At 48.7% G+C, this 25,453-nt stretch overlaps 1 protein-coding gene across 5 annotated transcripts in view; it reads left to right on the top strand.

Annotated features, from left to right (window-relative positions):
- CAMKK1 (calcium/calmodulin dependent protein kinase kinase 1) overlaps positions 1–25,453 on the top strand; it is a 109,286-nt gene that overhangs the window by 59,521 nt on the left and 24,312 nt on the right. For all 5 annotated transcript variants that reach the window (XR_012777986.1, XM_075518093.1, XM_075518095.1 and 2 more), the window contains 5 exons: positions 3,779–3,830; positions 4,412–4,545; positions 5,127–5,163; positions 7,595–7,616; positions 9,593–9,681. Coding sequence is in view for 4 of the 5 variants with exons in the window: in XM_075518093.1 (XP_075374208.1) it covers positions 3,779–3,830; positions 4,412–4,545; positions 5,127–5,163; positions 7,595–7,616; positions 9,593–9,681 (334 nt within the window). In the remaining variant the exon portion in view is untranslated. The remainder of the gene's footprint in view (positions 1–3,778; positions 3,831–4,411; positions 4,546–5,126; positions 5,164–7,594; positions 7,617–9,592; positions 9,682–25,453) is intronic.

Here is a 25,453-nt window from a genome sequence, read left to right as displayed (position 1 = left end):
AAGAGACGGCTGAACAAAGTGCTGCTGCTGAGAAGGTGGCCAACAGCAAGCCTTGAACTTTCTAGCCCCTGGAGAATCAACTTAGGTTGCCATCCAGGCAGGAAGGGAAGGCATGGCTCCTCTGTTTCTCATCCTCTTGCTCACATAATGGCTACTGAACCACTGCCAGCTGCGCTCTGGTGCGGTGAGGACCAGGGAAATGATCTCTGGTTTACTTCAACACCCTGTGATGTTCAGCACTGGGGTTGTGAGGAGCTGGGTCACCTGCGGTAAGAGCAGGAGCCTCTGGGAAACGGCTGGAGGCAGGTGAGCGTGGCCGCTCTGGGAAGGTATCCCAGCTGTGGTGTCACAGCGTGGATGGGGCACAGCCTGCCGATGTAATTCTGCTGCTGATGTGACAAATGGTGTCTGGGACAAAAGGTGACAAATGCAGGAGCAGGATTTTAGGGGCATGGCAGCTAAGCCTCTCTGGTTTAGGATTTTCTTTAAGTGCATAGCACTCCTCTCTCCTGGCAGAGCTCCCCTCTTAGCCACTTTATCTGAGGGATGTCATTGTCGGACAGGACAGGTGAGAAGGGCTGAAAATGCTCTCTGGTCTGCTCAGCATTCCTGCAGGGTGCTGTCATGCACTAGCAGAGGATTTAGGTGGTTAGTAGTGACCTTTGAGTAACATCCCACTCTCCTGGGAGCTGCGGATAGGGACTGTGCACAGGTCTTCTGCCCTTGCAATGCAAGTCTCTCTGTTAGCAAATAAAATGACATCCTAAGTGCAGTGAGAGCATCACAAAGGACAGGTGATTAGTTTCCTTGGCTCGATCCATTTTATCACCCTTCCCTCCTGCAACTAATGGCCATTTTGCTGTTGTAATTACCAGCAGCAGGATGCGGGCTTAAGGTCTTGCTGTTGTGAAAGCTGCTGTGTCCCAGGCATCCCTCCTTTCCATAAACCTGGGATCTCCTTTCCCTTGGGTGCCTTCCTTGTGGTTTCCAGCTGCAAGGTTGCTAGGAGGAGAGCAGTAAACTTAAATAATAAACTTATATCAAAGAAAAGCACACGGTTCCCGGTGCCTCTCAAAGGAAAATGTCAAGACCCATGTCCATGTGCGCATAGTTGGAAGGAAGGTGGGTGTAAGGACATGTGTGGAGGAAGCCTTCTCTAGGCTCCCTCTTTTCCTGAGGAAGCTGAAGCAATGCTTGCCAGTGCAAAGGGAAAATCCCTCAGCTTGGCTCTGAGCTGGTTCTTTATCAGAAAGGCATTATCTGGGTAATTAGCTCTGCCTGTGAGTACAAATGTCTTTGTCTCTTTTATGCATGTGAGCCCGCAAGGAGAGGTTTGCTGAAGCATCTCTGTGTTGCTCCCATTATGCGCAGCTACAATTCAAGCGAGGAAGCCTTGTCCTGCCAGCTTGTGCTGTAATTAAAGTGAGGCTTCACTGCCATGTGCTCTCATCTCTGCTCTTGTGATAATTAAGTGGCTCTGGGCTGTTGCGTGATGAAGTTTGCTCTTCATCCCCTGTTTGCATTTGAAAGTGCAGTGGGACAGGTCCTCTCTTCTGATCCAGCCCTGCTTGTGCAGTAGCAGATACTGGTGCTTTGAAGTTGATATAAGCATGTCCTGGTGCTTCTTCCACAGCAGTAGAGGTGGTTTACAGTCAGCTCACCTATGATACAGTAACCCCCACTCATCTCCCCATCACCCCTTGTAGCATCCTTCAAGGAGTTTGGGTGACAGCAGTAGCTCTTGTTCCCTCCCTTTCTGTCCTCGGGAGCAATTCTTGTCTTTGCTATTGCTCCCCTCTGTACCTTCCAGCTCCTTCCAGCCTCTCCCCAGAGCCTGCCCTGGGAAGGACTAGCCTGGTGCGGGCATGGCTGGTGGCGATGGTTCAGTTCCTCAGGCTGGGTTCCCCAGCATTGATGCAACTTGGGAGCTTGCAGCAGAAAATTGCATCTTCTATTTCTCCTTTTTCTAAAGCTCCTTGCCAGAAGGCAGGGAGGACTTAAGGTGGGATTGGAGCAAGGGGAGCCTTTTCCTCCCAGGCTGGCGATGGTTGAAAGAGAAATAGGTGTACCTATTCCTTTGATTTTTCCCATAAATTTTCATTATGGAGAGATAAAAGTGGGGAGCGTAGGAAGTCCTCCAGGCTTGGTCCTGGCTGTCCTTGAAGGTGGGTTGCGCACACCTTGGACCCTCTCTCAGCAGACCATGAATCATTTGGCTGTCTGTATTGGACACAGCACTGTGCTAAGTAAAAGATAAGCACGTCTGAGTCTGTCTCTCAACACCGTTGTTTCCTACAGTTGGCTCGGGAGCTGTCAGGCAGGATTGAGAACTACACAGTGTCTCTTCTCAATTACACGGGTGCAAATCCAGAGGATTTCACTGGATCAGTACCAAAAATAACAATCCTTTCAGCGAGCTGTGAGCCTGGCTGCAGCGGGAGCACTGATGGGACGTGGGGATCCTGGGGTGCATGGTGGCATCGCTGCCAGGAAAAACAGCTCAGGAAGGAGCTCGCCAAAATGGTCTTAGTGACCTGTTCCTGGTGTACGTGTTTAAAAACAGGTAGCGTGCAGAGAGCCTGCCTCTGCGGTATTAATGTAAAATTCCATGGCATTTCACTGGGTCCTGCAGGAGTCCTTGGTTAATTATATTTCACAGGGGTCACTCCAGTGCAAATTGCAGGTTTGGATGCTTAATTAATAGGAGTAACTACCTATTCTAGGGGAAGGAGTGAGTGACCATCCCAGCTCCTGGGAGCATACGCTGTTTTCCTAAGGAAATTGTACCATGAGCTGGTTTCTTTTGAAGTATTTATCTGCTGGGCCACTCGAGGCTGTTTGAGTGGCCCTCAAAGGTTATTAATGCACAGAGCAGATGGAGGCGCAGAGACTGTTTATTAAATTCAGATTGCCTTTTGCCACTATGCTAATGCCAATTGGATGGCAGAAAAAATTACCCTGACCCCCTCCCACGCCTCAGGTGCCTGGGTTCGCAAAGGTGCCAGCATACGATCGGGTACAAGAAGGCAGGGAAGCTGTTGGCAAAAACCCGCTTCCCTCCCTGTGCTCCTGCACCGAGCTGGCTCTGCCGTTTCTAATGGTGCAGGGACAGATACCCACAAAGTATCTTGTTCGTGGTCTTGGGCATGGTGCCGGATCATACTGCAGGTACTCTGTGTTGCTCTGGTAGCGTGGAAGAGGTTTATGGGGCAAAAATAGTCTTTGGGAATACAAAAGACCTCCCCAGGCAGTGCAGAGCTGGTGGTAGGGCTGTGTCCTCACCCTATTCCAGCTCTGTGATGGAGGTTGAAAGGGTGTGAGTGGCATGGCCATGACACTCCAGCTCTCTTACTTCCTATATCCTCTCGCAAAGCCAAACATAAGGTGGAGCAGCCTTGAGGTGGCCCTGACTTGTGGCATGGCCATAGCATCATCCAAAACAGCAGGTACTTAAAGGTCAGCTAGAGGAACCCACCTCTTCCTTCAAGCTGCTGCCCCAGCTGCAGAAATTTGGCTGCTTCTTCTTTGTCCAATTTAAAATAAATCAAACCCATTTATTGTTTCATGGCAAAAAGATGAATGAAACATGGTTAAGCAGTGCCTTTAGGAAAGCTTGTGTCAGCGTGTTTGGGTTATGGCTGCCACTAACCAGAAGATTTCTTGTCTAGGTTGAGGACAGACCTGAGCCAGTCCCTGATGCCCAGCATGCTCCTGGGTCACAGCAATGAGCACTTTGGTTCTTGTGTAGTTTTAACACTGCTTTTTCTTCTTCCTTCAGGCTATGAAAGTCCTCTCCAAAAAGAAGCTCTTGAAGCAGTATGGATTTCCACGTGGGTATCTCACATTTGGAGGTCTGCCTGTTGTCCTCAGCCAGGCAAATATCTCTGTAGAAACATTGTCTGCAAGGACTGCAGAACTTGGCCTCATTTGAAAGCTGCCCAAGTAGTTGGGGGGGCTGGTTAAAATGCAGTGGGTAGTGAAAGGGCAGACACAACCACAGGGAAATTTAACACACTCAGTAATTGGGTTCCTGGCTCTGATTTTCTGAGTGTCTTTGAAGCGCTGACTCTTCCGTGTTCACCATGAAGCCTAATTAAGTGCTGGAAGTTAGCCAGGGTAGACCCCCTCCTCCCAGGGGCTCTCCTACCCCCTCAGATAACACCTGGCTCCAGTAGCTGGGCCATGGGACCTGGCAAACAGACCAGGCTGGGAAGCCAGTAGGAGCTAGTCTGAATGGGGCTTGGAGATCTCTCTTCTAGGTGGAGACTGTAATGCTTTGGGATGATAAAAAGGTGATGAGATCTTCCAGAATAGCTGGAGGTACCTGCAGAGGGGCCAGTGGCTGCTCGTGCCTGCGTGCCAGGTGCTGCTGAAAAATTAGTAGTTCTTCACCATGTTATCTCGATTGCAGGTCGGCCTCCTCCCAGAGGGTCAAAAGCATCCTCTGGAGAGCAGCCAAAAGCCATGGCACCACTGGACAGAGTCTATCAGGAAATAGCCATCTTAAAGAAACTGGACCATGTCAACGTCGTTAAGCTGATAGAGGTGAGCTGCTTCTCCACCCTAAGCTACGCTGAAACAAGTCTGGTTTGTATTACAACAAGAGGATCTTTCTTCAACTGCTCCTACTTCAGCCAAAATTGGTTTAAAATAGTTGTTCAGAAATTTAGGCTGGTGATTCCAAGCAAGATCATAGCAATTATGTATGACAAACTGACATACTTATCCTGGGTTTTGGGCTGGTGCCCAAGAGAAGGCAGCTGGCTGTGCTGGTAGAAATACCAGCAAGCTTTGACCAGTGAAACTTGTGTGTAGATGCACCTGGGAAGGTGCACAAGTGCAAAGCTTCAGTGCCATTTTCAATATCATCTGAGGTCAGATTAGGACAAGCAGTGCCTTTATTGGTAGGCTGTTTCTCCAAATACAGGCAGAAGCCCAGATTTTTCTGGAGGCAGGAAAATCTGTGTCCTTCAAAGCCCCTCTCTCTGCAGGAATCTCTATATATTAGCCTAAGTTGTTCTCGGTGCTCTGCAGCTCAGCACAGTGTACAGGGAGCAGTAAAATGTTATTTGATTAAAAATATCTTTTTTTCCCCTTTCCCCTTATCTCTCTGTTATCAATTACAGGTCCTTGATGATCCTGCAGAGGACAACTTGTACATGGGTATGTGAGTCATTATGTGCTAACAGAACCGTCTGGGCTTAGACCTAGTGATGCAAGTAACATGTACCAGGGCTCGGGGTCAATGCCAGGAGGAAACTTGTACCAACTTCAGCAGACTTATTTTTTCTGAAAAGTTAAAATGCCTGTAAAGGCAGCGGGACGGAAGGGCCCAGTAGGGTAAGGCAGCCTTGTGTCTTAGTACAGCTGTGCACATCTCCTTGCCAGGGGGACACTAAAAAGACATGATGGGCTCTGCCCTCCCCTATGTATGTGTCTGTTCCAGTCCAGGAGCCAGGAGAGAAGGGACGGGTGCAGGATGGTTTCTCGTCCTCCTGGTATGAGGTTGGTCTCTCCAGGCTCCTCCTGTAGGCTGTGGATAGTGGTAGTGGCTCTGGAAAGCAGTCTTGTCTCAGGGTGTTCCCTGCGACCCCTGCAGAGACATTGACCACCCTGCTGAGCCTCAAGACCTCCCAAGACAGCAGCACTCCTGCCTTTGGCCTCTGAGCCCAGATCCTGCTGTGGGGTGCTCAGATGGGAGGCCGTAGCTGACCGTGCGTTTATGCAGAGGGTGAGGAATTTCCACCCATTTTGTCTTCCTCTCCCCCAAACCTTGGAAGGTTAGCCACAGTCTAACCCCCATTTGGGTAAAACCTGGAGGGACAGGCCTGGGAGGCACTGAGGTGCCCTCTGACATGGGCCAGAGGAGGGGGACGTCTGACCCTATTACATCTCTGCTTCCCCGTAATGTTTCCTGATGAGACAGGCTCAAAGGCTGCTTCTCATGAAATAATTATGGGATGCTTTTGAAGCTGACTGTGAAAGGGGGCTCTGCCTAGCAAACAAAGCTATTTGCCTTTGAAAGACCATTTTTCCCTTTCTGCTGAAGCCCCAGTGGCACTCTGGCAGCATCGCAAAGTGGCAGCCGAGGCAGATGCACGTGTGGTGGGGAGGGCAGCTGAGGCTGTTGTTTAAAAGCCTGAACTCCTGGGGATGGAGAGAAGGGGAGAGATGAGGTAGCAAGCTTTTTTTTTGTTGAATGAAAATAAATGCATGAGGAAGTCAAAAAAGCTGCAGAAAAAAAGAAAAAAAAAAAGCTCTCCCTGTGGAGCAAGATAACAGTCCCAGAAATGGCAGCAATAGCAGCAGGACAAGTGGGAAATCTCTTGGTCCCATTGGGGGTCCTGGGGAGGTTGTACTGGTCCCTGGGCAGTGAGCAGTGGCTGTGTCCATGTTGTCCATGCCCCATCACCTCTTTGCTCTCCTTTGCTCTGCCTGGGATCCTGTGAGTGGTTCAGGCAGAGCAATGCAGGCAAATCAAGCTCCTGCCTCTGCAGTTCCCTTGGCAGCAAGGGGAAGCTGTGGGTGCTCAGCACTGCTCAGGATTGAGCCTTCTGCAAGTGAGTTTCCTCCCTCCTGCTGCTGACCCAGCTGATAACTGCACCTTTCTCCTTCCAAAAATGCCCCCCACTACAAAGCAAAACTAGAGAAAGTGGAGTTTGCTCTTAGCTAATTACAGCTAGCATTAAGTACTGCTGTGAGCACTCTGCTGCATGCTCATTGGGAAGAAAGCAGGGGATGGAAGGTGCTGATAGAAATTGAGCAACCTACAATGGTATAAGATGGTTGAATAATGAAATGCTGCCACAAGCTGTAGCTTCTTCAGCCTGGAGAGCAAGATGAGCCAATGCAGGCTGGCTTGTTGTGTTTGTACCTTCAGCTGGTCTAAGATCGCAGCTGTAAGCAGGGTTGCCTGGTGCTTTGGGGAGGGCGATCTGCTTGGATTTCTTGGGAGGTGCAAGAAATCCCTTAGTAATTCATGAGGAAAGAACTCTCCTACTAGACAAAGGTGGATCCTTCTCCTGTTTGCAGAACAGGTCAGACAGGATCAGAAAAACACATTGCCACTAACCCCCTAATCAGACACAAACTCATGTGCTCTACAAACCTCAACTCGCCAACAAATCCTTTCCAATTGCTCCTGCCAGGGAGTGTTTACCTCTGACAGCCCTGTAGCTGTGCTGCTGATTGACACAGCAGAAATGGAGCAACATGTTCTTACAGCATCTCGTTCGGTATCAGCAATTTAGCAGAAATATCACACCAAACACCCTCCCTGAAGGTACTGAATAAGATGGGGCTCAAATCAGCAAGGGCTTACACTGGGAGCAGCAGCAATGTGGTTGATAAATTAGCACCTGCTGTCTCCCTCCATGGAGCTGGCAGGAGGTGAGGATATTTGTCTTTGCTGAAGAGATGAATATTTTCATTTTGCATCCTCTGGTGTCCTTGTCATGGGTGAGGGAAGAGAAGTGAGTGGAGATAAATTGATTTTGCAGGTATGGGAATGGATGTGTTTTTGTAGGCACTAAAAAATGAATAAGCCCAGTTGCCTTTTCTGATTCATTCATGGTTTGATTTACTTTTCTTGCAGTGTTTGACCTCCTGAGGAAAGGGTAAGTAGCCCTCCTGGGATCCCTTGTGTTGAAATTTTTGGTGTTCATCATTAGCTTCCTAGATGAAATGGAGGTTTGGTATGTACAGTGGGGCAAACGGTTGTCTGCATGCAAGTGCAGAGGAGGCAAAATCCAGCTGTTAGTTGCCTTTGCACTGTTACAGCCTGGAATGATGTGGTGAATAATAATGGGCTGAGAAGACATGTCCTGGTGTCAGACTTTGATCTGGAAAACAAATTTGATGCCAATTCCCCATCAAGTGCCTGGAAGAAAAGGTTTTAATAGGAACACTCTGCTGGGGTAACAGCCGCATCGTGGCTTCCTCTGGCACAAGAGGTGTGACGTTGCATCAACATCTACTTGCCACCCACTGCCTTATTTTGCCCCTAGCACTAATGCATTGTGGGAGGCTGTTTTGTTGCTGTATTTTTCCATAGCAGAAGTGATAAGGTGGAGGGAGTCTCCTCACTGCTTTTTGCTACAGCTGCGCTGATTCTGCAGCTCTGCAGAGTCACAGCGAGGTCAGGAGAGCTGTGCCCGGGATGGGAGAGATTTCCAAAGGGCTTATTTTTCTCTCTGGCCCCATGAACAAGCCTCTTGCAGGCTGCCAGCTCCAGCAGGTTGCTGGTGAGAGGCTCCCCAGTCTCCCTGGTGACTAGGCTGATGACTATCCTGTAGGAGAAGGAGAGAAAAAAAAGCTCCTGTAATCAGCTGTGGCCAGGGAACGTGCAGCTTGGCCGAGCACAGCCTGTCTGCCTCTAGAAGGCAATTAGACTCCATTAGTGGCTCTGCCAGTCCTGCCGCTCACATTATTTCTCCCTGGTTTCAGCAGCGGAAGAATGTACATGAGGGAGGGAAGGCAGTGGCAGAAAAATGCAAATGGGAGATGAAGGTCATCAATCAAATGGCAGCAAGGGAGAAGAGAGAATTGTTGCAGGAAGGATTTGCTGCTGGGTGCTGAGGGGAAGAGCTGCAGAGCCTGGTTTTGGCGATGGGCTATTCTTGGCCAGGGTTTGGCTTGCAAGGACGGTGTCTCAGGAGCACTCACTTAAATCCAGCCCGACTCGGTGGGTATGTCCAAATGCAAGGTCAAGCTGCCGAGCAAAAGAAGGATTAACCCTCAGTGCAGTGAAGTCCTTAGCTCCTGCCAGTCATCCTCTGGGGAACAGGAGATGCTGACTAGCTCTTACAGCCTCTTTGCCCTCAGCTTTCAGCAGGCACAGGCAGAAGAGGGGCTTTTAGAGGATACTGTGCATCTCTCAGCAGTGGCGGCATACAAAGGAAAGGAGAGGAGAAGCTGACCAGGTAACCTTGGCTGTTTAGGGCTGAATGGCTGAACCCTGGTGGTGGCTGAACCCTGAACAGCAAAATAGGTTTTCAGAGCAGTTTAATGCAATGCACTGGAAATATTCCCACTTAACCTTTGAGCCAGTGGTTCATGTCTAGATTCTGCCTTGGTTTAGATTAGCTGCACACTGATGTTGCTTCAGGACTGAGCCCCAGCAGGCATGACATCCAGTGCACAGCAAAGGGCTCTCTATCCCCACTGCTCCCTGGTACTTGCTGGTGATGCTGGCGCTCACAGCCATGAGCAGCTTTAGCAAGAAACCAAAGGCCAGATCCGGTTTTGTTCTTTTGCTACAATTTTCCCATTAGGACTCTCAGTGAATGAAGTGTTTGCCCTATTTTTTGCAGACAGCAGCAGTTAATCCTGGTGTTGGTGAGGGCTCTGTGGCTCACGCTGGCTCAGGGACTGTGCAAAGCCACCCATCACTGCTAGCTGAGTTCACTAACCTAGGTGTCACCACATCCAGAAAGGATGGCTGTGCCTCCGTCCTGTGTCACAGCACCCAGAACCTCCTGGGAGCCTGGCCCTCAATGCTGGGGACATAGTGATGGAGAACCTGAAACTCCTCCAGCAAGGAGGGTTACTGCCATTCTGCAAAGTACTTAGTTACTTTCCCTCTTCCTAACAGGCCTGTCATGGAGGTACCAAGTGACCAGCCCTTCAGTGAGGAGCAGGCTCGACTCTACTTCCGAGACATTGTCTTGGGCATCGAGTACTGTGAGTACCACCAGCACTGACAGCAGCTTTGCAGAGCATGTGCATTGGCGTCCTGCTCAGCTGGGGAGAAACCTCTTGGCTCTGGTGGGCTGTCAGTCAAGCGAGCGAGGTCCCCTCTAATTGCATGTGACAAGGTTTGCAGTTGGTGGTGGCTCTGCTCAGATTTACCTGGGCAGTATCACAGATGCTAGGAGCAGGCATTCCTTAGAAAGGATGTTATGAAAATAGTGGCTTCCTTTTTTCTTCTATTTATCTCCCTTTTTTTTTGGAGGGTATCTTTGAAGGCAATAGCAGAGCCAGAAAATGGGTGTTTGTATGACACAGACTCAGCTTCAGCTGGAACAAATTGCTGTCTCCAGCTTAGCAGGGCAAGTGCTGGCCATGGGGAGAGCTGGCGAGCAGTGCTGGGAGGGTGTCTGCCCTTGTCCGCTCCCTCCACAGCATCAGTTTCTGACTTGTCACTCAGGGCTGTCTCGTGATGAAAACCTAGTGCTGCTGTGCCCTCCTAGGGAGGTGGTGACTCCAGTGTGTTCCCAGGCTCCGTCCAGAAACTCCAGCGGCAGGTTTCCTGTTTGTGGTCTATTTGATTATCATCACCTTTTTTTTAGTAAGTCTTCTCCCACTGTGGCTGAGGCCAGATTCTTTGAGCGCCTGTCCTGAAGAGTACAAGGAGGCCACAATAGGTCTGTAAATGACAGCAGGGATTTTTCTGGCCCCGTTGTAGTCGACATATCCCTGCTGGCATGAACCTGGCAGGGGTGGGAGAAGAGGGGTCCCTGAATTGAAGATACAAGGTAGAGCGGTCTGTGTGTTGGCATCTTGTGAGCGTGGGCCCCAAGGAGCAGCGAGGGGTGGCTGGTGTTTCCCCACATGGACTCTTAGCAGATCTGGCATGTCCATGTAACCTCTTGCTTTCCACAGCGGGGGATGTGAGGCTGTCAGATGGTGTGTTTTGCTCACTGCTGATCTGCAGACCTTGTGCTGCAGGCTTCATGGCTGGGCTTTCTCTTCTAACCTGTGCCAGCAGTGGGAGGATACCCATGAAACTGCTGGTTGCTTTCTTTTCTGTAAGATAGACCTCTGAAAGTAGCAAGCACAGTAGAGCTGGGCATTTATGGGTACAGGAGACATCAGTACCACGCAGGGGGGTGTGGGTCAGAGAGCCTGGTGTTTTGATGTGGTGTGGTGCTGGTAGGTGACATTACTCCTATGTTGTGTCTAAACATATTACACTGCACATTCCCACTCCTCCCGAGCCTCCTACCAGCATTGTCACAGAGTCAGAAGGCACAACTCGGATCCCCTCTTGCTCGCTCATGTTAGCCTGAGCCCCTTCTCTCCCTCTTCCAGCAGAAGGTCCCTGCCTTTATCCTCAGTGCTGTTCCTTGCACTGGAGCAGTTCATTCACAGGGTGCTATCAGGGACCCACGTAGCATGGAGGTACCCATGAGTCAGCTAGTCTGAAGTTACTGCCTGTGTACCAGCTGGGCGCATTGTCAGACAAACTGCTGGTGAGCTGCGGTTGTCTCTATGCCTGTTTGATTCTGCTGTCCTCCTTGTAGACATCTCTCCATAGTGTTTAGTGACCTCACCATTGACTGCTTTCTCCGCACATTGATGCCCTAAAGAATTGACCATGGTTGAATTGCTGAATACGAGGAGGGAGAGATGATACACCTTTTGCAGAGGCAATTCATGCCTTGCAGATCTATTTATTTTCCAAAGGAGTCAGCAAACATGTAGGTGAGGTCATCCCATTACTACATTGTGTTTTGATTGCCAAACAGCTTTTGATTAGATCCATTAACAGTAGCTCATAAAGAAGCTCATAAGATTCTTTGGTTGGATGGCCTCTTGTGGATTAATAACTAGACAATCAGGAAAGTAGGAATACAGCTTTCACAATGGAGAAAAGTCACTAGTGCAGTTAGACAGGAATCCCTAATGTGGCCTGGGTTGTTCAATATATTCCTAAATGACCAGATAAAGGGTAGAGTACCATAAGAGAGACTGGTGATCACATCTAGTTAGTCAGGATAGTCATTGTTAGAACTGACTGCGAAGACTGGCAGGAAGATGCCATGATAGCAAGCGATGGCATGATAAAATGGCAGATAAAAATTCATGTTGCTGACTGCAAGGGTAATGCATGAGGGGGAGAAACAACACTAAAAATACATACATAGTGATAGGCTCTAAATTAGCTGTTCTCACTCAGGCTGCGTTCTGGATAGTTCTCTTGAAAATGCCAGCCCATTAGTTAGTGACAGTCAACAAAGCTAACAAGATTTGGGGAATTATTGGGAATGAAATAGAGAAGAAAACAGAAAATGCCATTGTACAGTTATTTGGATCTGTAAGAGCTCTTAGATACAGGCAAGGAGTATCTTGAGTATTTTGTGCGACTTGGCTCAGCCTGTCTTAGATGCAGCTCTCTAGAACTGAAAAAAGCCTGAGAAGGGTGATCAGGATGGTCCTGGAACATCTTCTATACAGAGGTGGAACATCATCTGTACAGAGATAAGACCTAAGCTCTTAAGATTTGAAAATTGTCATGGGAAGGGTTGATATGACAGAGGCTTATAAAATCCTAAGTGTCAGGGAACAGGCAATGAATGTTCTCTGTCTCTAAAAACACAAGAACTGAGGGGTAGCAAACAAAATAATCAGGTAGCAAGCTTAAACCAGAAGGAATTACTCTTTTGTGTAGTATGTAATTAAACTGTGATGTTCATAGCTAGAGGAGATAGCAGGTGCCAGAACTAAATGGGCTGAAAGTGATTAGAGAAGTCTGTAGAAGAAAAGATCATCAAGGACTATGAAATATGAGGATGCAGGCAGGGTTTGCCATCGGGCTGCCTAAAGCAGGGAGTATGGGTACAGAAGGTGTTAAATCTCTCTGCCTGATGCTTTTCCCCATGCTGTTGACCCTGGCAGGAGACGGGGTGCTGGGGTAGGTGGCCTTGGGCTTGGCTCCTCTTCCATCCAGCAGCTTGTCCGCACCATCCTTGAGGTTATCGCTCTGCTGACCTGATGGCAGAGGTAGCTGCGCTGTGCCAGGTTCTGTGAGACTGATGTAGGTTAGCTTGGCGTCTCTCGGGCATAGCAACCTTTCATAAACCTGGCTTACTTTGGCAGTGCAAATGCACGGTTTTGCTAGCAAATCTGAAGGCAGGGCAGCCAGCAGAGGGAGGGACAAGGACACTTGAGCAAGTGGTTGTCATCCCCAGTCAATGAGCAGCATGCAATGTGTGAAAGGTCAGATATGTGCAAGACAGAGCCATGTCACCCTCCCTTTTTAGTCCACGGTGAGATTTTTCCAGCTGTTTCAACCTTTGGAAATAAATACCTGCTTCTTTCACAAACCAGAGACAATAGCTTCAGATGTGCTTTCAGAAAGCCAACGTGTAGCTGTGTCAAACTGAAAAGGAACGTTTCGTGCTGCTGTAGTGCTTTCAGTCATGCCTGCCTTCATTTCACCGATCTCTGGTGGCCCCTGCAAGCTCAGCAGCTCCTCAGAGCCAGAGCAAGCCCCTTGCTTTTGTTGAAGACTCACTTGGTTTCAAAAACCTGCAGAGAACCAAGTCTCCGAGTGTAACGGATCTTGCCGGGGCAGAGGAGGGTGGTTTGCAGTGCCTTGGTCCATGTCCGTATTGAAATGCAACACCACCTCATTTTTTTGTCTAAAACCAGGGGTGGGAATGAAATCAATGTTTGCAAGTCTGTGACAGTCCAGAAGCTTCCAGGTTCTGCCAAAATCAGTCAGGTCACCCCAGGAAGTCAGTGAAAATGTATATATGAATGGAAAACACAAGACTCTGAGTTTGAAGGGTGAAGACTGCAGCTTTTTATATTCTCATTAACATTCATATTATAGCAGAACCTGTATGCCTCAGCTGGGAGATCCAAGCTCTGCTGTGCTGGATGCTACAGTTCCTCCTCAGAGGAAACTTTAAGTTTAGAAGATAGTCAAAGAAAAAAAAAAGTAAAGTGTGGGTAGTCCTAGGCAGAGGGAGCAAATCAGGCCAATAAATTATAGGATGCCCAAACACTCCCAACAACAGGAACAATAGGATGCTTTATTTTGGGCTGTTGAGTAACCACTTACTTCATTAGTGAATGAAAGTTAAAAATGGTGTTCTCTCAGAACTGCTGGGTAGATGCGTGGCAATTATTATGTAATTACAGAGGAAAAATGCACCGTTTGTGCACGCTGAAGGAAAAGTGTTGCCAGGCAATCTAGAGATTGCAAGGTAATTTTACTGTAAGCGTACATAATTGTTATGTAATTTGGGAGACTCAATAACCATGCAGCTGCTTGAAGCTTGCAGTCGTCACAGCAGCAAATGCATCATTGCTGGTTGGGTTTTATTAAATTAGAAGTTGCAAACTGGATTCCTGTGGGAGCCTGCAAGGTGTTAATCGAGGCCAGTGCACTGCCCTTGGTGCAAATGGTACGTGGTGAGTGGGAAGGGGCCACAGGAACCAAGCTGATGGGAAACGTGAGCTGACCTTTTAAATTACTGGTGGTGGCACGCAGTCCATGGCTGCTGTGTGTCTATGGGGACTGGACTCCACTTGTTACTCGTGACGCTTGCCTGGGGTAGAGGCCTCCTGCAAGAGGGCTGGCTCTGGGGAGAAGTTTGGAGGGAGGCAGTGGTCAGTGTGATGAGAGCAGAAACATCCCATGCCAGGTGGGAAGCCTGGCTTAGGCACAGTGAGAGGCGGGGACAGATGCCCTGGAGAGAGCTGAGAGCTCCCCCATCCAGGCAATGGCACAGTGCTGCCTTGCTTTGTCAGCCACTTTTGGCTGGGTTTCTGGGTTTAGTATGTTTAATACCAGGAAGTGCACTTCGATACATGCACTCTCAGCCTTGTTCACTGATCAATGAAGAAACAGAGGCACGTTCAAGGTCTGAGAGCTGGGGAGATCAGCGCATGGTAGAATATCCCTTCTTCTCGCCCCCAAACTGCTGGGAAAATATTTTAAGTTTAACTGTGATAATATGACTGGTTTACCTGTTCTGTTTTCGTATGCCTGTCTTAGACCTGGGCTCTGTTGTGTGGACTACTTCAGGAGTCATTTAAGCACATGCAAACTTTAATTCCCATCCTGGTGAAACGGGCCTTACAAAGGAAAGTGCTTTTGCTCCTGCTTGCAAGACCTCCACAGCACTGATGGCATTGCACTAACACCCTTGTGAAGTGGGGAGGTAGGCTGTCTGCTTGTTTTAAGTTCCACTGGAGTGGTAATTTCAGAATGTACTTAAGTGCTTTGGATGGAAAAGTTTTGCTGGATTATTTGTGTCATTAACTAAAGCATGTGCTTAAAGTGTCTCTGTGAATTGGGGATATGTGCAATTACCTCCCTTTCCAATTGTAACTTCCCTCTACTAGTGCTTATCTGGGGTTATTTAAGCTTTAGTCTCCCTTCTAGTAAAGCAAATATTGCTTTCCCAATGATACTCAGCAGAAGTGGATGTGCTGGATAGCAAATAGTTGCTGAAGGAGTTAGGAGTTGTGGCAGGAGTCAATCCTGAAAGCCAGGAGGTGGATAGGTGTTCCCCTGCAGAGCCAGGCAGCTGCAGGTCAGCCCATGGTGTGGCAGCTGGGACCCATCACCAGTGCTGGCCAGGTGGGCATCCAGCTGTGCACCTTGCAGCATGCCTTCCAGCACCCTGAGATCGGTGGCTCAGGCATTTCCTCGGCCAAAGGTTGTGTCTTGAATAGAATCATAGAATCACTAAGGTTGGAAAAGACCTCTAGGATCATCTAGTCCAACTGCCAACCCAACACCTCCATGCCTGCTAAGCCTCTGATATTGTTCCATTAATTTGTCCAATCCCTTTTTAAACTTGTGTAAATCCTCATCGTCTGCTATCTCCTACTTACTTACTGTGGGGAGCAGTTCCCATTCAGGGTTGAGTCTGATCCTGCAGGTTTCAGCTGATGCCAGGAGTGACTTAAGAACAATCATGCCCTCTCCGTGCCACCCCTGGTTTATAGACCTCAATCACATCTAACTTCAGGGGTGGCTTTTCAAGGCTTCAGGGTCCTTGTCTGTGCCAAGTGTCCTTCCACCCCTTTGACCATCTGTTAGAAAAAGCTAGCAGTCCTGGAGCCCCCCAAGCCTTCCTAATTGAGGGCACAACAGTATTTCAGAGTTGTCTGCTACAGTAAATGTGGCTGAAAATACTTACTGCAGGATTTGACATATCCCTTCCCCAACAAGCCTACAGGTTTGCTGGGCAAAGACAGATATTCTGCTGTTTTACTTTGGATTACCTGGATGTGGTGATACCTGAATACAGGTTTGACTTCTTAAAGGCAGTAAAATTTCCTTCTAGATTGACTCAGTGGTGACTTATATTTAATAACTGCACAGTAAATGGGTTTGAGTGAAGGTGAATTTGGTGTCATGCCAGCTTGCTTTGGCAGATGAACAGTGGAAACCAATACCAGGTGAAGTGTGTAACAGGAGGATTTTCTTCCAGTTTCAGACTGCTGTCTGCTGGCCAGAAATGTTTTCCTTGTTGTGAGCAGATATTTGCTTCAAGGAGTGACCTTAAACTCTTCTCCAGTGGCAGGAGACATGCATGGGAGCGGCAGGAAAGGCTGAGGGAGAAGCGTACTTCATCAAAAGACCTGCCTGAATATGCCGCCAGGCAGGTATCCCAGTTTGGTCTTAGGATTGGGACACAAGTAGCTTTGTTTAGTAAGAGCTTAAGTAAGGAATAAGAATAAGCAAACGAAAGGTCTGTCTAAGCAGGTAGCCTGGCTGTGACACTAGCCAGGAGCAGACACTTAACGCAGAACACACATGCAAGCTTGACCCAGGGGAAAACCTTGCTGACTTGCACAGTCAAGATGAAGCACAGCAGCTGTCCCTTCTGCTGTTTAGCTGCAAGCTCAGTATTTTGTCTAGCTCACAAGAAGCTGAAACAGTTGCCGACAGTGTGGCTGAAAGTAAGAAAAAACATTATTTTGTGCATTCTCTGGAGAAAAAGCACAATCGCCCTACTGTGACTGTGTCTAGGGAAACTAAGCAATTCTGGTCCCCTCTGTATGGTCTGAGCTATTGGGATGAAGGGAGGGTCACGACACGCAGCTAAAGCCGTTGGGAAGTTACCTTTCCAGCAGCAGTTCTCTGCAGGGCGCCTGTATGAATGCCCACAGTGCTCTGGAGCCCTGCACGCTAAGCCTGGAGTAATAATGAAGTGCCTGACGTGCAGATCAAAGCTGGCTTTTCTGAGATAAGACTTAATCTGCTTGATCATCAATATGTGAGGATAATTTCCATTATCTTAAAAGGAAATTTAAGCAAACAAAACAACAGCTGAGTCAACACAGGCTTGTCTATTCTGAAGAATACCCACTGCAATGTAAGCCCGGGGTAGGCACTCTCAAGCATCGGTAGCGTAGATGGGTTTGATCTGGTTTGGCTCTTGGCAGACGTGAGTTCCTCAGGCCTCATGTTGGCGTGGGCTAGCAGAGCTGGGACATGAGTCTGTGATGGAGCTGCTGCATGCTCTACTGTGATTCCCAGTGAGCTACTTGATCCACCCGTGCCTCTGTTCCTGTGTGTGAGATGGGGACTTGCTCCTTCTCTGCTCCTGCCTCTTGCCTGCGCAAGTTCAGAGCCCCTCAAAAGTGAAGATGTCGAGGTAGGGGCTCTTGACTGCAACTACAGCTGCAAGGTACTGGGTGATATAAATGACACCACCAGGAGGGGCTGGCTTGTTTTTTATCATGTGCAGATGAGCTCTATTTAGATAAAAAAAAACAAACCCAGAAATGAAAAGCCTTTTATGTAGCTGCAAGTGTTGCTGATATGTTGATCGATGAAGACTTTGTATAAGGGTGAGAGTAATTAGCTGGTAGAGCAGACCAGAGAGATGTGCTAGATCCTCTTAAGAAAGATCAGGCAGTTTGATTTTTGTTGTTTGATGCAGTTATGTAAGCGATTGTGCTTGGGGTTAGAAGCAGACCATGGCACAGACTGTGCAGGTTGTTTTGGCAGTACTTGCTGCACGTACCCTGCTCCTGCTTTCCCAGTGGTCCCTTGAACGTTGGCACGTGTGTAGCTGTGGCAGGAAGCTCTGCATGTCCTCTGTGACTAGTGATATATGGTGTGCTCATGTGGGTTGGAGGACAGGTGTAGAAGGGCAGCCTTTGGCAAGGCTACCCCTCCTTCCTCTTCCTCATTGCTTCCTACTAGCAGTATCCCATACCTATCCCTTCTGCCAGGAGTGCGGTGGGCATCTGGGTGCTGAAGTTGGAGCACAAATGGAAGCTGAACTCTTCCAAAGGACTGGGAAGTGCTGGGTGTTGGGATCCCCCTTTGTAACACCTGGGCTTAAGCAACATATTCAAGTAGCAGATGCTTGATGGATGCAGCAAGAGAGTGGCAAAATAGCAAATAGAGCTAAGAAAATCAGAGCTGGGATCCCCAGCCCATCTGCTACACGAAACCCCTGCAATGAGCTGAGCATGGGAAGGAAGGTGTTCCCCTTGCACAGCCCACTACATCCATGTCCTCTGGCTTTTTCTCAGCAGAGCATTGCAGACAAGTACAGAGACTTGCTTCAAAGAGCAGCCTTCTCTTTTAAGCTCTGGATGGTGGTGCAGCAGCTTCCTTGGGAGGGTGTTAAATCATTCCTTTGCTACAGGGGTGATGTGAGAGTAATACTAAGCAGACTCTGCAGTAGCACTATATGGATTGCTTTTGCCCTTGAATGGGAATGGGATTCTGTTTTTAATCAAGTATAATTCAGCATCAGCCTCAGTAAATAGCAGGATGTGTAAGTGCATTGCAAAGTTTTACATGTATAATTTTTAAATGGGCTTTTAAGTTGGTATTAACCTGCTGGAGCTCTAAGGTTTCCAGAAGGGAATGCAGTGAAAGGCACCTTTTTTAAAAAGGACCAAGGAAAAATCTCTTTTTCTAGCACTCCTATCTCTGCTCCCTCTTGGTCTTCACTGGCTGTTATTCTAGGCAGACAGTTCCCAGGCGTTTGCTTCTGAATGAAAAGGGAAGCCTATTTAGTCTCCGAATAGCCTGCGGTATCTAGAAACGAGGAGTATTTGTGAAATGTGTTGCATGTTGCGAAAAAAGCTGGCTTGTCCCACCGAAGGCAGCCAAGGGACTGAACAGAAAGAAATGATGTGCTCAGTGGGGCTTTGCTAACAAGCGGTGATGGAGCAGGGAGGCAGAACAGCAGGAGATCTGCAGAGAGCCCAGGCAGGGCTGTGTGCTGCGCACACAGACAGGAGCCAGCTGGCCCAGCAGCAGAGATCCTCCCCAAAATCTGCCCTTTCTCCAGCCCCATCTACTGTACCACAGCCACTGAAGATTCACCCCTGCCTGAATGCTGCTTTGCGGTACGAATGCTGCAGGATCTCTAAGCCACTGCACAGTTTATAGCCATGATGCTCCAGGACCTCGGCCCTACCCCATACCTTCCTGAGTGACTGGGGTACAGCCGAGCGGTGAGTTCCTCTCGGGGACAATGTGTCTGCTAACAGCACAACAAGTATCAACTTGGAGTACTGGCTTTCTGCAAGAGTGTAATTTTGTAGTTATTAGAGTTGTTTGGCTCTGACTATTGCAAGCTTAGTTCTGCAGGGATGCTGACCTCAGTTTAGAGGTATGTAAGCCTATGCTTTCTTTTAATACCATTCCCACATCACCCTCTGGCTTTTCACAGAGGTGATGTTCAGCATGTGCCAAAGCGGTGTACTAAATAGCCATGTTTTTGTGACCTGGAAGTACAAACTAGCTGCTCATTCCCAGGACAGTCAGGACCCAGAGTGCTTGCAGGCTCGGAGGCATCTGGATGGCAGAGTACCACCAGGCAGCCGTGACAGCCTCTTAGCATTAAAGACATGCTGTCTTGTTGTCTAGGGCCAAGGTGAGAAACCATGTTTGTGGTGCTGATGAAGTTAGGGGAGAAGTGGGGGCAGACTGCCTGAAACTGCTGAAAGGATGTGAGTAATCCAGATGTGCCACTGGAGAGGTTTTCAGAGACATCCTGGGACAAGGTCTGCCATAAGGACCAGCTGTAAGGTCACAGGCAGCTTTTCATGAAGCTGCGGGTGCTTTTTTCTGCCCCTGTTGAGAAGGTGTGAAAGCAGGAGAAGGCAGCCCCAGCACAGCACACCCCACATCCTCTGAGAAACTGCTGAGAAAGTTGCTCTGAGAAACTCCAGGTTCTTCTGTTTCATACCTGAACACCCAAACCATTGTGTCAATGCTCAATCTGGCTGCTGCTGTAAAAGACAACAAAAAATACTTCTTCAAATACATTAGCAGCAAAAGGAGAGCTAAGATTCTCCAATCTCCAGCCCCTAGTAGACGGGGGAGGGAACACAGTGACCAAGGATGAGGAAAAGCCTGAGGTACTTAATGCCTTCTTTGCCTCAGTCTTTAATAGCAGGGCCAATTGTTCTCTGGGTACCCAGCCCCTGGAGTTGGAATATAGGGACGGGGACCAGAATGGAGCCCCCATAATCCAGGGGGAAATGGTTAGTGATGTGCTGCACCACTTAGACACTCACAAGTCTATGGGGCCTGATGAGATCCACCTGAGAGTACTGAAGGAACTGGCAGATGTGCTCACCAAGCCCCTTTCCATCATTTGCCAGCAGTCCTGGCTAACTGGGGAGGTCCCTGCTGACTGGAGATTAGCTAGTGTGACGCCCATCTTCAAGAAGGGCCGGAAGGAGGACCCGAGGAACTACAGGCCTGTCAGCCTGACCTCAGTACCAGGGAAGCTGATGGAGCGGATCATCCTAAGTGCTATCACATGGCATGTAGAGAAGAACCAAGGGATCAAGCCCAGCCAGCATGGGTTCAGGAAAGGCAGGTCCTGCTTGTCCAACCTGATCTCCTTCTATGACAAGGTGACCCACCTAGTGGATGAGGGAAAGGCTGTGGATGTTGTCTATCTAGACTTCAGTAAAGCCTTTGACATGGTTTCCCACAGCATTCTCCTGGAGAAACTGGCTGCTCGTGGCTTGGACAGGTGTACTCTTCGCTGGGTAAAGAACTGGCTGGACGGCCGGGCCCAAAGAGTGGTGGTGAATGGAGTTTACTCCAGTTGGTGGCCGGTCACAAGCGGTGTTCCCCAGGGCTCTGTGTTGGGGCCAGTCCTGTTTAATATCTTTATCAATGATCTGGACAAGGGGATCGAGTGCACCCTCAGTCAGTTTGCAGATGACACCAAGTTGTGTGGGAGTGTTGATCTGCTTGAGGGGAGGAAGGCTCTGCAGAGGGACCTGGATAGGTTGGATTGATGGGCCGAGGTCAATTGTATGAGGCTTAACAAGGCCAAGTGCAAGGTCCTGCACTTGGGCCACAGCAACCCCATGCAACGTTACAGGCTTGGGGAAGAGTGGCTGGAAAGCTGCCAGGCAGAAAAGCACCTGGGGGTGTTGGTTGACAGCCACCTCAATATGAGCCAGCAGCGTGCCCAGGTGGCCAAGAAGGCCAATGGCATCCTGGCTTGTATCAAAAATAGTGTGGCCAGCAGGAGTAGGGAAGTGATCGTGCCCCTGTACTCAGCACTGGTGAGGCCGCACCTCGAGTACTGTGTTCAGTTTTGGGCCCCTCACTACAAGAGAGACATTGAGGGGCTGGAGCGTGTGCAGAGAAGGGCAATGAAGCTGGGGAAGGGTCTGGAGCACAAGGCTGATGGGGAGCGGCTGAGGGAACTGGGGTTGTTTAGCCTGGGGAAAAGGAGGCTGAGGGGAGACCTTATCGCTCTCTACAACTCCCTGAAAGGAGGCTGTAGCGAGGTGGGGGTTGGTCTCTTCTCCCAGGTAACAAGTGATAGGACGAGAGGCAATGGCCTCAAGTTGCACCAGGAGAGGTTTAGACTGGATATTAGGAAATTTTACTTCACAAAAAGGGTTGTCAAGCGTTGGAACAGGCTGCCCAGGGAAGTGGTTGTGTCGCCATCCCTGGAGGTATTTAAAAGACGTTTGGATGAGGTGCTTAGGGACATGGTGTAGTGGTGGTCTTGGTAGTGTTAGGTTTACGGTTGGACTCGATGATCTTAAAGGTCTTTTCCAACCTATACGATTCTGTGATTCTGTGAATGCTGCTAATACCAACTGAGTTAAAATACATTGTAATGAAGAAACAAAACAAAGCCCCGAAAAGCCAGATTTTCAAGACCTTTTATTTTGTGCAGTTGTTTCATATGGGCTCAAATTTCAACACCGAAGTACAGGTTCATGCCACTGCTATAGGCAGTAGGTGCAGTGTACTGCTAGAGGCTCTGTCTGAAATCGAGAGGGACAGAGGAAGATGGTCCTTTCCCAGCTGTTGCTTACACCCTGAGTGCTTTGAATCCTCCTCTGAGGCTGTACCTCTCCACCGCATAGCATCAGCCTTCAGCAGGCTTTTCTTAGGTGCCTGCACTCCATGCCCAAAGTCAGGAGACAGTCTAGACTTCAAGCATGATTTCCCTTGTTTCTGGATACACCAGGGCTGTAGGGTTTGACTAAGTCCAACTTTGGATGTGCCCAGTCAGGCTTCCTAACACAAGTTGTGATGGAAATGTAGTACATGCACCCTCACCTGTCATATCTGCTTTGTTCATGGGGTGACTGTGAGGTTTAGCAATCAAGTATTTCTAACACGCTTTGGGATCTCTGCCTAGACGATGCTCTAGAAATCCATGGGATTGTTATTCAGATGCAAATAGGCCTGAACTACTGTTACCTTTCCACTCAAGTGAAGGATGGGTCTAATAAAACAGAATTTAATGGAGCGCTGCACAATCAGACTTTCTCCTAAGGGCTCTGTAATATCTTACATTGTTTCATTTTCATTATGAAGAGGTATTGATCTATTATTTGAATTGGGTCTGTCGGCACAGAAAGTGCAGAGCATCTTGGAGCCCAGGGAAGTTGTTCCAGTGAGCTGCTGACCTCTGCTTTTAGAACAAAATCCTTTCCAGGCAAAAGCATCAAGTGGAACCATTTTGTCAGTTTGTCAAAGCAGCTTCGGTAGAGTGCTCTGCTTTGGCCGGCTCAACATTGATTTTAACCTTGGGAGGGATGCAGACAGGTACATTTGCATGGGAATGACTGTTTTTTGGCTGTCTGCCTTGTGTGTGACACATGGGGCCTGGGAGGGGAGCACTGATGGGATGGTCCTTCCCAAGGCTGTGTGCATCTAGTACCCACATCCCCATGGCTGGATGGTGTGGATCTCAGGGCAGTCTCGCCAAGGCTGACATCTGCCTAGCTTTGTGACTGTTTCTGTAATGTTGAAAGCAAAAAACCCAATGCCTCATTGTGGCCAGTCTCTTTGAGCAGGACACATAGTAGCTGAAAGTTCCCTCTGGAAGGCACGGACTCAGCTTAGGGGTTCCCAGTCCCCCATGGAGAGAACTAAGGGGAGGTCATGGGTTGATTTAAAAGAAAATCCCCAAACCCTCATGGAGCAAGCTTAGGTGTAGCGATACAGATATTTTGTTTATGTACCTTTAATGCACATTTAGGGTTTTATGTATGTTGAAAGTGCTTTTCCTTCTCTACTGTGCCTGATGCAGCCCCGCTCCTCTTTGTTAGCAGCTGTGTCACAATGTGTCCTTAGTCCTAAGGACAGGACAAGTGCTTTTGTTTGAGACCTCTGATCCTGACTTCCAGTGACATTCAATAGCAATCCTAACAAAGCTGCCTTTCCTACCTGCTGCTCTTACATCTGCAGAGGGAAGGAACTTGCTCCCAGATGCTTCAGGCTGGTAAAATTAGAGGGTTAATTTGTGCTGGTGATTGTATTTAAGTGTAAGGTGCTGCGGCTGTCACCTGCTCCCCTTGGGTGGCTCCATGGGTTGTGTGGTTGTCCCTTCTGTACAGTCATTAGCAGTCTGGAGGGTATCATTAGTGGTAGGCTTTTATTTCTGAGATGCTTAGCTCTCCCTCTGGAGTTCTGCAGGGATAATACCATCTTTTCCTCTGCATGTTGTGCTGGAAATGCAGATCATGCTGGTTTAATGAGTGCCTTTCCTGCAAGACAGCTGTCCCTGGGCTCCTTTCGCAGTGTGTGGCAGTTATGCTTGTGTCACTGCAGGCGCATCCCGCTGCTTGGCCGGTCAGCCTTTGGTGAGCCCTGCTGAATTAATTGTTCCCTGCCCTTCTCCCTGCAATGCGTTATCTGCCAGAGATCTGGACTTGCAGCAGAAGTTGGTGGGTTGGAAAGTTTTGGTTTTTTTTTTTTCTGTGCTTAGTGGTGTTGATGTTGTGCATATGAGCAGTCCTGCTTCCTTTCTGCAGCTCTCAAACAAGCCAGGTTTTTTCTATTTCCTATAAGTGGACTTGGGAATGATTTTGGGGGGAATCTTTTACTCTTCGTTCTGCAGCCCTGTGTTGTACTGAACTGTACCAGTGGCAAGGCACAGCACAGGAGAGGATAAGACTCTGCATTTTGAAGCCTGAAGCCTGTTTTGGATAGCTGTGCAGGGGAGGACACCCACAGCAGCTGGCAGACTGGGACTTTAAGAATTGTGCTGCTTCAGAGCAGAAAAGGGATTTCAGGTTGCCTTCATCAGATTAGCAGGTCCATACCAAATCATTTCTTGGCGGACGTGAGCTCTTGCTCTTACAATTTTTGTGGCTGTAATGGAGCCTCGTTCATTTACACCAGCTGGTGCTCGGTGCACAATTCCTGTCCCCTGTCCTTCTCCCTTCATGGCTATTGCCTCTGCACAAGGCAGCTAGACAGGGGAGAGGATCTGCAGATAGTGTAAGTCTTTTGAGCCAGCTGGCACAAGACTTTCATTACTGTCACCCAAACAGCATGGCAAAGCAGCACGGCGTGTGGGTTGGATGCTGCTCCCAGTACTGCCACTCCTGACCTCCCAGCCACTTCCCCTCTGTGCCCATCTCCTTCCCATCCCAGTTTGTTGTTATTTAAACTGTGTGCCAGGTTTGCAGAAGCGCCTGGCTGACCCTGCATTGCAAAGCCCTGGGATGTGTCAGGCACAGTTCTGAAAGCGCAGCCTGTGCTCCTCTGCCCTGCAGGCACTTGTGCTCATTTTCTCCTCTGAGCAGTCAAGGTCAGAGACTGTCACTGTCCCTAACACTCATGTCAAGCACATGGATGTTCTGGTCTGGGAGGCGCACATGTTCGTTGACCCTAGTGTTTGGCTTTTATTTTTGCAAAGGATGTGTTTCTTGTTTCTTTGTTCAACGTTCATATTCTCCCTGTGCCTAACAGCCAGCAGTGCCCAGACCTGCTGGGTACCAGACTGAGATGGGCACTGAACAAACACAGAGCATCTGGCAAACGGCCCATGTTTTTCCTCTACTTTTATTAGATTGCGCAAAGGTAGGGAATGTGTTTTACAAGATAAACAGTTATTTGATATGGGAATTGGTTTGTGGTTTTGTTTTGGTTTTTCTACTTTCCTGTACAGAAGAAATAATAAAAAGCCTAGAGTACCTGTTTGCCTAGTGTAACTCCCTCAGTTTTCACAGACTTAGCTCCAGGGATGTACTTGTATGGCCTGTGTGTATTTGTGGCCTGTATTTTTTTGAGAGGCCTTGGGAATCTTAGGCCTGTGGTATCAGGCATGATACCAGACACCTGCATGAAAGGCAGCTCATCATCTCCTGAAGGGAAACTTCAATCCCTCCCCTCACGTTTTTTTTTTGCTCTCCCTATATTACCATAATGAAATGTCAGCTTGGCACCAGCTTTGCTGTGGAGCAGATGTCTCCTTGTAATTACTGTTGTTGCAGGGTTTTCAGTGTTTATCCT

This window comes from Mycteria americana, chromosome 15, assembly GCF_035582795.1.
Source record: "Mycteria americana isolate JAX WOST 10 ecotype Jacksonville Zoo and Gardens chromosome 15, USCA_MyAme_1.0, whole genome shotgun sequence".
NCBI lineage: Eukaryota > Metazoa > Chordata > Aves > Ciconiiformes > Ciconiidae > Mycteria > Mycteria americana.
Note: the sequence above shows the minus strand (reverse complement) of the source record. Positions and strands in the feature narration are given on the sequence as shown.